This window comes from Amphiprion ocellaris, chromosome 17 (assembly GCF_022539595.1).
Source record: "Amphiprion ocellaris isolate individual 3 ecotype Okinawa chromosome 17, ASM2253959v1, whole genome shotgun sequence".
NCBI classification, from domain to species: domain Eukaryota; kingdom Metazoa; phylum Chordata; class Actinopteri; family Pomacentridae; genus Amphiprion; species Amphiprion ocellaris.
The window spans coordinates 16,838,580-16,852,845 of NC_072782.1; the positions used below are offsets into that span (position 1 = coordinate 16,838,580).

Below are 14,266 nucleotides of genomic sequence, written 5' to 3' on the forward strand. Positions count from 1 at the left end.
ATAGTCAAACAAAAGCTGTCAGAGATTACCCGAACAGTGTCCATAGTAACAACAAATGTCCAAAATGACTCAAAATTTGTCCAACGTTACTAAAAATGTCCACGATAACTCAAAACCTGAACAAAATTACTCAAAACGACCCAAAATGAACCAAACTGTCAGTCTTAAGAACTCGTCTAAAATGATCCAAAACTTGTCCAAAATAATAACGTCCAAGATGACTCGGAAAATGTTCCAAACTAATTTAGAAATTGTCCAAAAATAATTATTTGAAATGTGTATATAATTATTCAAATTTTGTTTCAAAACATCGACACAGGATCTGTTTAATGTACATTAAAAAAAGTAATTTAAAAACGTACCTATGTAACATAAACCCTTTATTTAGTAACGATAGCTTTACTTAAGAGTAAAGAAGGTTGAGCAGGATACCCAGACAACGTAACAGTGAGACCAAACGAAACAGTGCCAAAATATAGTGAAAGTAAGATAAAAAATAAAACAAAAAAAAGAAAAGAAACATATTATTATTTACATTATCATTATTTAATTGTGGTTATTTTTCTTATTATATTACATTATTATGCATTATTAAAAATATATATACATGCTAATAGTGTAGCAAAAACTACTTTTTTAAACAAGTAGGTAAAAAATGTGCGACAGATATTATTCGCAAAGTTGCTATACAGTAGTTGATTCCTCTTGTTTTTTTTCCTGAATTAAACATGACATTAGCTCAATCTGAAAACAACAGTATTTGTGAATGCAATGTGACATTATTGCATGATACACTAATGCATTGTTTCATGTTTGTTATTTATTTTAAATACATAACCAGGTATCTAGTCTTCTATGTTAGAGCACCTATTTCAGCAACAGATTACTTGGTTTTGTTCAATTTTGATGAAATTTTTGTAGAAAAGACTTAAAGATGAAAAATAATATTAGGGAGCTTCTTTTTGGATGTACTGTTCACAGAAAATATTAATAATATCAGCTTTGTAAGTTAAAACTAAATTGCTATAGAAATTGTGCCCATATACCCACTAATGGAAAGAAATGATAAAGAAAAATAAGCAAAAAAAAAAAAAATTCTACACAACACAGATTAACACAGAACAAAAAAATGAGATTACAAGACATAAGTAACTTTATTCAGCCCATATAAAATTTTAAAATGTATACATAGATGATAGTTTCTTCCTTTGTCAAGGATTACTTCATTACATTTTTAAAACCTTGAAATGTTTTTTATGATACTGTATATCAAAGTAAGGTACTCCTCTCAGGTTGTCACTTTTGTTAAGGATGACTTAACTAATATTTTTTGTTTGTTTTGTAAATGATGCTTTATGCATAATGGAGTTTTAATTCCTTCTTGTTTAAACTGGAAATGGAAAAGGAACATTTTGAGGATGTACCTCTTTTGCACTGTAAGAGCTACATGCTCCAATGCTTAAAAAAATGCAGCAAGAAAAATTCATAAGAAACACTATTCAGACATCTTGTAGAATACATACGGTGTACTTAGAGTTTGTGTAAGTAATGCTAATTTGATTTGACCAACTGTAAATGCTAAATATGTAAAATTACTTTAACTGCATTTAATTTTGGAATCAACTGTAGTTGTGGATACAATATGATGACAATATTACAATGTACATTAAGATACACTGATAAATTGCACAAGGAATATATCCCATATTAATCACCCATGAGGAAAACAGTAGCCAAGTATCTCCTCTTCTTTTTTGGTGCACTAAATCAAGCTTAATTGCATTTACTTGCATTGTCAAATATGGTTTTGGAAAACTTTAAGAGAAAATAATTAGAAAAAATGACAAATATTATTAACAAGTCTCTATTTTGGACAAAGTATTTACTGGAAAAATTAAATAAATCTATTTTGGCCCATTTTTATTGGTTATCACTGAATTATGGTTTAATATTTTACATTTGTTTTGAAAGACTCGAATGATTATTGTTTGTTTACTATATTTTCTACCGCTATAGGCAGAGAGTTACTTCTTTCACATGTAAGTCAGGTCAGTCAAATGTGTATTATATATAATATTGTAGGGTCTTACCCATATTTTTTATAAAGTGTAATTGTAATTGTCCCCATGAATCCACTACTTAAAAAGAAATGATGACAAAAATACACCACGGGACGAAACTATGCTCTGAGAATACCTATCACACGTTTGAGTTCTTGATGCCACATTAGTATAATTTTCTATTACGTTGATGTGTCCAACTGAAATGAACAGCGGCTGCATTGACTGTGTTCCTCCGCTGGGTGGCAGCACACCACACAGCTGCGGCTGATCTGCTCTGAGCGTCAAATGAAGAAGTTCGCTTTGCTTTCAGTGCGCTGCTGCCTCTCAGCGTACAGAGCAGCAGCTAGTGAAACAGACTGTCTGTAAAACAAGCCCCTTTTCTTTATCAGTATCGTGTATTTATTTCGGCTACAATAACATCTATTTCGGATATTTCACTAGGAACGCCTGAGAGAGCCGGAGTAGAACCGAGGACCTGTGAGACTTCGGAGTTCTGTTCAACAATCCATTTGCTCTGCCAGTTCCTCCACTGCTGCTCTGCTGTTAGCCATTTGCCAAGAGAGAAAAATACCTGCGGTCCGAGGAAACATGAGCTTTTTCTTGTGAGTCATAATTCTGTGATGAGTGTTTAATTTGTTTTGTCATTTAAGCTTTATGTTTGGAAAATGTCAGTGGTGCCTCACAGCTGGGAAGCCAGCTAGCGATAGCATAGCATGGGCTTGGACTACTTCCTGGACTCACCTTCGAATGCTTGATGTGATTGCACCTTGTTCGCTTTTGATTCAAGTCAAATCAGCTGCGATAATAAATTAAAATGTAACTTCGGGACGCCTGGTTGAGTGTAAAGCATCACAGAAATTATATACCACCTCCCTGTGAGCAAATTATGTGAGACTGGTTCACTGTCAGGTCTGGATATTTGCTGGTGTGGAAACGGGCTAATCCAGCCTCGATGTGACAAAACGCACCGATCAATATCTGACCCAACGTTTTAGCGAAGTAACACGATTGTGTGTTGTCTTAATGTAGCTAGCTACTTTAAAGTGACGCTTGTAAAATAAACCAGAGGGTGGAGGAGAAACATTGAATGCCCCCTCTGGTGAGGATGAGACTATTTGTAGGTAAATTCAATTAAAATTGTAGCAGACATCCCCTTAAACACTTGCCACAGAGGTCACCACGTTTTTACTTGACTTGCCTTGACTTATGGATATCTCAACCTTGTACATGTGAAGCTAAGGTTTAGCATTTCCTTCACTTTACGTGCATATTTGTTATCAACATTTCCAATAGGCAGGGAGGTTCAGACACGTTTTAATATATACCGCTGATTCCTGTTGCGTTAATGCTAAGAATATCAAGGCTACATTTTCTTTAAAGAAGAGGTCATTCACAGCACTGTGTATAGAGATTTGTGTATTGGATCCTTCTGATGTTCTGTAACGGTTTCATACATTTCTTTGGCCCTACAAATGAATAGCATAGTTTGATTGTGATGTACAGTACACTGGCATTAGCAGATGCTCTAATTAAATGAAAATCTGTTTTTGTGTCTAACCCACCATGCTGTGATGACTCCAAAATTCTTGTTTAATGGGGCATTGAGAGCGATTGAATACAGTACATCTCCTAATGGCCTCGTTATACACAGAGAGATGTACTGTTCTGGTTGCCCGCTCTGATTCTGCGAAACACAAGCCAACTGGAGCACTTTTTGTCAGCTTTTGAAAACATCTTAACTGTTGTTTAGTTAGAAAGGTCCCTCACCTGGGGGGCTCTGTGATCTTGTGATTTGTCATCATATCCCTCTGTTCCTTCACTTATCACACTATTTGTCTCCCTCTTTGTGACTCAGTGGAAACCGTTCATCCAAAACATTCAAGCCCAAGAAGAATATCCCAGAGGGTTCTCATCAGTATGAGCTGTTGAAACACGCAGAGGCTACACTGGGAAGTGGAAACCTGCGCATGGCAGTCATGTTGCCTGAGGGGGAGGACTTAAATGAGTGGGTCGCAGTCAACAGTAAGCACAGCATTTACCTTTATTCCCCCTCTCCCTTGCTGCACCCTTTTTGGTTTAGATTCCTGGCCTTTACCTTAACCTGACTTTTTTTTTTTTTTTTTGGTAAATCTGTCAATCTCCTCTTAGTCTTTACATTTACATGCTTCTCATTTGTCTGTTCCCGAAACCTCAATTAGTCCACATCATGAATCATTGAAGAGTGAGCTATCAGGGTGTATTATCTTGGCATTCCCTCGAAAGATCATGTGTATTCATGCTGGACAAACCTCTGTGAATGTTAAATAGACTTCATTGTCAGTGCTGTGAGAGCACTGTTTACTTTCCTCTAAATTGATACAAATGGCTGGTCAGTGGAAGCTTAATTTCTTCTCACATCAGAGTGCCTTTGGGGTTTAAGATGTTTAATAGCCCAGCATGTTAACAAATAATCATTTATCTGCTATTTTTATACACTTTTATCAGAAAAAAAGGTTTTCTGTCTTTCACTGTGTTTCAGTGCTGCCGTTGTTGCACTGCATTAATTGCATTCTCCAGATTCATAGAGGGTTAGTAGAAATGGATGGATTTTGGTCAGTATTACGCAAGCTGTCTTAACTTGCACAATAACGGGAAGTCAGAAGTGCCATGAGCAACAACTTCTCCCACCACTAAGTATAAATGACTTTTCACATGATCTCTGTTCACAAGAAGCAGTTCACTTCTTTTTTTGAGAGTTTATTTTTTGCCTCTAATGCATATTGACAGCAGAAGTGGAGAGAGTTTTACAGCAGGCTATCAAAGTCCCCAGCCAGAGCTAGTGGAAGTTATTTGGTTAATGCCTTAACCATCAGACTGCCATTTGTTTCACTTTATTCTGTATTATCTATGTGTAGCTCTGCTGTCTCTTTGCATAAAGCTCTATGACAGTCCAAGCCCCAGGAAAATCTGTCATGGTGACAATTTCTTTGTTTGACATCTGCCATTGCAAAGTTGCATGCTGACAGTTGAGGCAAAACGACAGATGTGATTTATTTACCTTGTATTTTTTATTGTTTGTCTTTTGATGAGACTTAAAGTTTTGTAGAGAGATTTGAAAAAAAAATCAAATGTTTAACCCTCTGACACCCAACAAGTTTCTCAGGGTTTTTAGTTTCTGTAACATTTATACTCACCGTGGGCTCATTTTTCACTGCAATATGAGATTGTGCACCTCAGTAAAACCAGCACAACCATCACTAGAGGTAGAGAAAACACAAAAATGTTTACTCTACCAGGTAACGTTTTATATTTTAGAAGAAAAAACTAAACTGGAATCAGGATGTAAAAAACTTTTTCAAGTGCCCACAGCTGTTACTAATATTGGGGAAAAAAATAGGAGCCCATATGCAATAGGTACTTAACTATTTACATTTTTACAATAATTTTTGATTTATTTATTTTTTATTTATTTTATTAAAACTAGGTATTCTTTCAAAACTTTGCACATCACCTTGACAGAGATATTTCACCATACTGAATGTATCTTTCACCAACTTGCTGACAACTTGCTCCATTGTATACCGTTTTTTGAGTCATACTGCATGTATTTTATTGATGAAATATGTGTTTTTCCTATTAAGAAAGAGGTAATTCGAAACACTAGCAGTTTATTGCCCTGAAGTACGTATTTTTCTGTACTTTGGAGAGTACATCCGATTCTGTTTTCTGTACCTGAACATCAGCAAGCATCATATCTCATCTCAGGCTGTAATAACATCAAGAACTGGGTGATGTAAACTATACTGTGGGCTTTTAATGTTTTGACCAGCAGCGTACACGGGGTTACGGAAACTTAGACTAAGTGTTTATGTAATATCTTCATTTTTGTCAAACCTTCACTTGGTTATGAATACAAACATTTTGGACAGATCTTTTCAGAGAGACCTAAAAGGAAGCTCATGTCTCCTTAATCAAAACCTCACACAGAACATGTGCCACATCAGCTGTTCAGTATGTATTTTTTTTTTGGTGAGATTAGCAAGTGGAGCACCAGCTCTAACGCTGCCAATGCTTAAAATGGATCTCTCCAACTGATGGAAAGCCAAAGTTGGCTGCCTGCCTCTGGGAATGAGTGATAACGCAGTTTGTGCCAGATAACTGGAGTGTGCACTGGTCTACAGTTTGGACTGGGCAAAGCGAGTGGGGAAACCTGATGCTTGCTATTGGTACACACTGTATGTAGTCGCATATATGCTCAAACTTAATATGTTCCTTTTGCGTTTTTTTCCCAGCTGTGGATTTCTTCAACCAGATCAACATGCTGTATGGCACCATCACAGACTTTTGTACCGAGGAAAGCTGTCCAGTCATGTCTGCCGGGCCTAAGTAAGTGTATCGCTGCAGACCTCATAAAACATGCTCGCAGTTCTTTCATCATTCTTTGTGGTCTGACAAGGCTGAACAGGGCTTGGAGTTATGGCTTCAAAAAGCAGCACACTTTGTTATCAGAATCTTAAGCACGTCATGACAGATCTCACTGTTGGGTCTCCTGCTGTGATGCTCAGTGCATTTTCAGTGGATCTGCTACATGCTGTGAAAAGTTTATATATGCTGTTTTAAAACTGAAAGGGCTGCATGTGAGGATGACATGTTTGGTGACTTGAATCAGCCTTTTGTAAATGAAAATCTTGTCTTCCTTTTCAGAAATACCATTTACTGTGAACCCAATGAAACACATGAATATTCTTAAAATTTGTTACCATCTGTGTTCCCTGTAGGTATGAGTACCATTGGGCTGATGGAACCAACATCAAGAAGCCCATCAAATGCTCCGCTCCCAAGTATATTGATTACCTCATGACCTGGGTGCAAGACCAGCTCGATGATGAGACACTTTTCCCTTCAAAGATCGGTAGGATTTATTATCTGGCTTCTACCAGTGTTCAGCGCTAAAGAAAAGCAATGTTTATACACCTGCTGATCGTCCAATGATCGCATGCTGTCTGCTTTACTCGACATTTGTGTAATGTTGATGGATTATCTCTGCTTACAAGTAAACTCATGGTAAGTTTTCTCTTACTTGTACAACTCAGTTGCCGTGCAAAATGAATGGCTGTTCAAGCCAATACAATGGAAAGTCTCCATGTATAACTTAGCAGTTTGACTTTTACAAAAGGTTTGCATTCAACAACAAATTTTTATTGGAATTCTGTACAAGTAGTGTGTACGTTAGGGCTGTAGTCACACAAAGAAAATCTTGTTTGACTAAAATCATACCTACTCCTCAACTAATTGATTGGGCGCTGGGGAAAAGAATCTGTACACTCTCCCTGAGTGCACTGTCTCTGCCTTTTTGGTCTAAATGAATTATAAATAAAACATAAAATGCTACTATTTGAGGCATAATAAATCATTTATCTTCATTATTTTATACTGAAATGATAAGACTCTGAGTAGACGGTGTGCACTTATTCATATTATTTCTTAAAACGTACCTATATCAACCTGTGGTGCCAGCACAAGAAATGTTGACGTAGATAACACCTATTCTACATATATGGCATGATCTGCCATGTTGGTTGTTAAGCCTGCTGTTTGTACACTTTACACTCAACATTTTGCATCTTAACTAAATACAGCCACACTGACAACTTCTTTATATGGTGTCAATTATTTTGAGGCTGACTATAAATATTCACTAAATGTAAATTAGTTGGACCTAACTGGCTCCATTAGGTTAAATGAGCTCAGTGTTGTGAAAACATTGGGACGTTCACAGGTGCTATGTTCCTCCTGTTACCAAAATGAATAGATTAATTGTGTAAAACAGTTGATGTAGATCTTTACAACTTATGAAAATGACACCAGCAATTGTCCAGCCAAAGAGAATTTGTATGGATGAGAGCATATCGACCAACTAGTTGCTCTGGAGACAGCATCCGTCATGTACGCTTGAGCTTTGTGACAGAAAAATAGCAAGGCAAAAAGCTCTTTGGGGAACAGTAGTTTGGTAAAACAATGTCACCACAATGACCATTCTGTTGTTTCCAAGCTTTCACTTCTATCACACAATCCTCCTCAGCAGAGGAACCTTTTAATCTTAGCTAATAACATATTTCACAATCAACGGTTTCGAAACATCCATGTTAACAATGTAGAGGATCACTGAAAAGAGGTAAAATTTCTATACTTACCAATACAGCTCTCAGCCTCTCAACTGGCTGAGGCTTGTGCTGTCTTGGGTGGAGTTGTATTTTTGCTGGAGGGCAGCCAGCATGAATAAATGTCTAATGGACTAAGTAGATCTCAGTGGAAAAATTAAATGTGCTACCCTGGAGTGACAGAATTTGCTTCATTGTCCAAGGTCAATAGATTTATTGTTCATTGTACAAGAAGTAGCTTCCTATCAGGTAGGAGGATCCTTTGAGCTGGTTAACAACATGGAAGAGAACTTTTCACACTTTTTTGTGATATAATATGCAAAAGTACCTGTTGCACATGTGAAACATGTGAACAGTCAGCAGCTTCTAATATCTGGATGGTTAATACTCCTGGAATAGTAACAGTAATGTGCAAGTCAGAAGCGTAAGGATGTCCTGCTGTAGGTAGCAGCTTTAGTCACGAACTCCTTGTCCTGCTGGTCACTAGCTTCTTATGAAAAATTGATGCTGAGTTGTACCGTAGGTGGCTTCCTGTACACCGAAGGAGAGCTCTCCACCAGGCTTCTGTACCTCACAGCTGTTTTGTGAATCAGGAGAGAACTGCACAACATACATGAAGTGCAGCACGCAGGCCTGTTGCAACAACAGCAAAATTTCCTTCCTGCAGATGAATACTTGACACATTGTTAACTTTAGGTGGTTCTGCATTGCTGTCAGGATTGTTTGCACTTCCCTGAAATCATGCTGTGGCCTGCCAGTGAATACATATGCAATCTAGCAGAACATACAGCCACTGCACCTTGATTGCACTGATATTTTGCTGATGAACAGTGGCAAAAAGCAAAGAAACCATTGCACAGCTGAAGCCATGGAGAGCATTTTATGTGTTAGTCTTGTCAATGCATTCTTTTGATTTAAGGTATGCCTAAAGAAACGAAGCACACTTTCTGAATCAGCAGTAGACTATTTTGATAACTGAGTAATCCGTTTGTTAATTTCTTGAGATAAAAAGTTAATTCTTAAATTACAGCTTCTTGCATTTATAATATTTAGTGGTTTACTTCCTCCTCTATAACAGTAAACAATAACTTTCGGTTGTGGACAAAATAAGCGTTTATGTTCAGTGGGATTTGAGAAATACTGATCGACATTTGCCACCATTTTCTGACGTTATAGAACGAATAACTATTTAATTAATCGAGAAAATATTTGGCAGGTTAGTTTACAATAAAAATATTTACTAGTTGCTGCCCTATTAAAAAATATTTAGGTATTCAGAATCTTCAAAAATCTGAAGGACCCGTTTATCTGCAAGTGTTTCTATCAACTCTTTTGCTCAGCCTGACCACTGGAACCATCCTCTATACACCGATCAGGCAAAGCATTATGACCACCTGCCTAATGTTGGTCTCCTTGATGCTGCTAAATCTCCCCTGACCCAGTGGGGCATGGATGGACACAGGACCTCTGGGGAAGTCTTGTGGCACCGGCATGATGACGGTGAATCCTGTGGGTCCTGTGGGTTGCAGGGTGGGACCTACCTAGATCAGGCTTATTCTGGTACATTCCACAGATGCTCAATAAGATTTGGATCTGGGGAGTGTGGAACCCAGGTGAACATCTTAGCGCTGTCGTGTTCCCCGGGCCACACCTGAGCAGTTTTTTGCGGTGTGCCGGGATGTATTGTCCTGCTGAGGGTGGAAACTGTCATCAAGGACTGCTGTTGCAATGGGGGGTGGGGGTTTGCTTGACCTGCAATGTTTAGGAGGGTGGTACATATCAAATATCCATATGAATGTCAGGACTCAAGGTTTCCCAGCAGAACATTGCATTATAGCAAGATGATCGATGTTGTTCACTTCAACCTGTCAGTGGTCATAGTGTTGTGGCTGATTGGTGTATGTTCAGTTGTATTTTTCATGGTCTGAATTGTCTCTTCTGCATTTTTTTCTTGCCCTGTTCTTTCCTAGGCGTCCCCTTTAAGCGTAACTTTATGTCTGTGGCGAAGACCATTCTGAAGCGCCTGTTCAGAGTCTATGCTCACATCTACCACCAGCACTTTGACTCTGTCATGCAGCTGCAGGAGGAGGCCCACCTCAACACATCATTCAAACACTTCATCTTTTTTGTTCAGGTAAAGAATCTCTGACATTTGACTTTATCTATTTTGCTTGATTTAAAACAAAAGAGGTAGCACACAATGGACAATCTGATAACATCTGCTCCCTCGCTCTTGTCTTTCCCAGGAGTTCAACCTCATTGACAGGAAAGAGCTGGTCCCACTACAGGAGCTGATTGAAAAACTGACAACCAAGGATAGATAAACAGCAATGTAATTCTTATTTTATTGTTCTTCTAGTTTTTGCACAGATACCCACCCCACCCTGGCTGTATGTATGCAGTATATACTATATTTCCATGGGGAAATGTTTTTAATAAGGCCAGGCAGAAGGAAGGGTCTTGATAGGTTTAAGGCACCAGGACTAATGCTATCAGGGATTACGCTCTTAATTGAACAAAACCACAGATTAACATTAGAGTAAATGGTTTTAGCTGTATGGAAAGAAATCCCCAGTATTCAGTCATGGCTTCTAGGATAATATAGACATATGTTCATTAGTTTTCTATTATCTATTAGACTACACAGATGTTTTTTTTTTCTCTACTTGGGTTTATGGCAACGCAAGACATTTTCATGATAGATTAATATTTTCAACTCACTCACAGGAAGGGGAATAATGTGTGAGCAGAGTTGCTGCATCACAACGTGGTATTGGTGTTGCGGCAAGAATTAAAGCCAGCTTTCAAGCCGATTCAACAGCAGTAGCTAGTTATTTTATTCATTCACCTGCTTCGAAGGATCTTGGTCTCGGTTTGCTACTGTTAACATCTGTAACCGCTCATTACAACAGAATCCTAAGTGCCTAGCATGGCTCATATTTGCCCTATATCAACAGTGAGAACTGTCAGAAGATAAAGGCCATATACCGCTGACACGATTAAACAGCATTACATTTTCAGCGTCATCTTGCTTCTAAGTTTGTGGTTCTAAATTCCTTCTTACACCTATTTTCTCGTTGTACTGTAACTTGGTTAAATTGATTTTCTCTGTAAAACCATACTATCCCCCCAACTTTATCTATTTTTAGTTAGAAAGTCTCTTTGCCAAGTGTTCTGTGCAGGTTATGATAAATGAATGTGTTGAGGGACATAGAAATGAGGCTAGAATATTGTCATGTCATAGCAGGGACGAAAATTTTTTTTAGCATTGTCTAGTGACATGTTTCTGTGTACTAGTTATTTTTCCCAAAACTTTTAAGTAGAAACAGATTTTAGGATGAGTCTGCAAGGGAACTAAAACCTTAAATTGTATATAAATATCTGCAACTAGATGTAGAGACCTGTGTTTAAACTCCACTGTTTAAAAGATACAAGCATTTGGAATTGGATGATGCTGCATCCCTTGTTATCTCACTAGCCATAAAGCACTTTGAACAATTTTCCTGACCTCTCTTGCCTGAATGTTTATTCTTCATAGACCGTGCTTTGTGAGAAGCCGTATCATGTGACTGATCAGAGTTTTTCTCCTCCCTCATATTTCCCCCAATGAATGTTGAATGGCTTAACCTTCTCTGAAATCAGCTATAAGGCACAAGTCGGATTTCTAATGCTTTTATATGGTCTGGGTTGTTTGTCGCTGTGCTTCAAACAGCAGATGCATGTGCCCTTCCCTTATCTCAAAGTGTAGTTTACTATGCAATAATTGACACGACACTAAAAGGGTTACCAGTTGGCTCATTTTACTTTATATCCAATTTTAACCTTCCTTTATAGTGCTTAAATTTGGGTGTTTGATGAAAATGGAATTGCTTCTCTGTCAGCTTTAGTTTCAAAACAGTGACATGAACATTTTATATCTGAAATTTGTCAGAGGTGCAATACTTGAATGCACACGTGTAAATACTGAGGGTTAGACCTAATTTTCAGCAAGCATGGAGTGGTAGCTTTTGGTTAAATGAATGCATTGAGTCGTTTTAGAGGCTGCTTCCTCTCCTCCATTTGGATATTAAAATGTTGTTTTAATTGTTCAGTATCTTTTTTTTTTCTCCACTTCCTTAGCAAACTATTATGAATGTTACTGCTCACCAGATATCTGAAAATGTAATAGAAAATCAGTCATCCTGAGAGCATCTCATCCTTATGAAATGCCCATAACATAGACTATTGCCTACAGTTTTTCCTCCTTGACTGTAATAATTGATGAAATGTTTGTAAATAATGGCTTGGTTGGGGTTTTCAATGCTACTGAATTGATTTATGCTGTTTACAAGGCAAATAAAGGTGGTCTTGACTCTTTGATTGAATTATATGTTCAGTATGTACTGTGAGCTCAGAGCACATTTACTAATTGGAGTTTTGAGGTACTTAAGTGTTTCCATTCTTCAGAATTCTTCCATTCTGCTACATTATACTACTGTTACATTTCAGAGGTAAATGCTGTACTTTTTACTCTACTACATTTACTTATCATAGATATTTTGCAAAAGAAATATATTGGAGTATAATTTTCAGGAATGGTATTGCATTTACATTTATTTCAGTAATGCACTTGGATGCACATTTAAGGTGCTTTTATGTCAGTATTTCCAGTTTATGTGCTTAAAACTGCAACTCCACTACATTTCAGAAAATATTGTAGTGTTAAATCTACCCCATGTAGTTATTTTTTCACATTAAGCATTTTCATATGTAACACATTGACACAACAGTTGCATTATTATAGATTAACAACATGAAAAAATGCACCCACTCCAAAATTTAAGTTACATTTACATACTAATACATCAATAATAAAGATCTAATAATCCAACACTGACATTATTTCTTGTTGTGATACTTCAAGCATGAAGTTAATGATAAATGAATGTATTAATTATGTGTATGTAATAATGTTTATCCAACTAGTTACAATATTTAGACCTTACAATATTATTTGGTAGATAATTTTATTTGATTAAATCTTAATGTGAAGGCCAACAATATTATGTATTATATACATTTGTCTGACTAATTAAAATGTTAAGGATAAAATATCCAATAAAATGAATTGTCTAAACTTACCTGATCAATTTAACTATGAAAGTTAAGACACTACAATATTACTTGTTACACAGGTTTATCTGACTAGCTTAAAAACACTTTTTTTAAAAATAGGCAATGCAAAACTATTTGTTGTACAAATTGAAATATTAAGGTCAAGTCCCCACAATTTTACATATTATATAAATTTACTTGATTACCTTTATCTGAAGATTTTAAATATTAAGGAATTACTAGTTTTATTCAAGCACATATTTGAAAAACTATCTCCGTCATTGAATGTAACATGTTAATAGCAATCAGGCTGGAATCAGTGGATGGATGGAAGAACACGGACTGTACATTATTACACTGTACACTGTTAGATTGTACATTACTACAGTGTGGATTATCAGACTTTACATTAAAACACTAAATTATTGGACTATATTATTAGATTGTACATTATTGGACTGTACATTATTCGATTGTACATTGTTAGACTGTACATTATTCCACTGCAATATTATTCCACTGTACAATATCACACTGTACATTATCACACTGTACATTATTAGATTGTTCATTATCACACTATACATTATTATATTGTACTTTATTAGACTGTACATTACTACATTGTACATTATGACACTACATTATCACACTGTACATTATTAGACTATATTATTACACTGTACATTATCACATTGTACATTATTACACTATACCTTATCAGACTGTACATTATCAGACTGTATAGTATTAGACTGGTCATTATTAAACTGTACGTTATCACCGTACATTATTAGATAGTGTATTATTAGATTGTACTTTATTAGACTGTACATGATCAGACTGTACATTATTTTACTGTACCTTATTAGATTGTACATTATTTATCTGTGCATTATCGGACTGTATATTGTTACATAGACCAGAGCAGACTGTAAAATATCAGACTGTACATTATTACACTATTAC

The 14,266-nt window shown here is 36.5% G+C and overlaps 1 protein-coding gene across 1 annotated transcript; it reads left to right on the plus strand.

Moving 5' to 3' along the window:
* The first annotated feature begins 2,363 nt into the window (after positions 1–2,363).
* On the plus strand, positions 2,364–12,559 carry LOC111565433 (MOB kinase activator 1B). The gene is made up of 6 exons (XM_023265493.3): positions 2,364–2,665; positions 3,919–4,085; positions 6,335–6,428; positions 6,821–6,954; positions 10,174–10,337; positions 10,450–12,559. The coding sequence occupies exons 1-6, from the start codon at positions 2,652–2,654 to the stop codon at positions 10,525–10,527; spliced, it is 651 nt and encodes a 216-aa protein (XP_023121261.2). The 5' UTR covers positions 2,364–2,651; the 3' UTR covers positions 10,528–12,559.
* Positions 12,560–14,266: the final 1,707 nt, after the last annotated feature.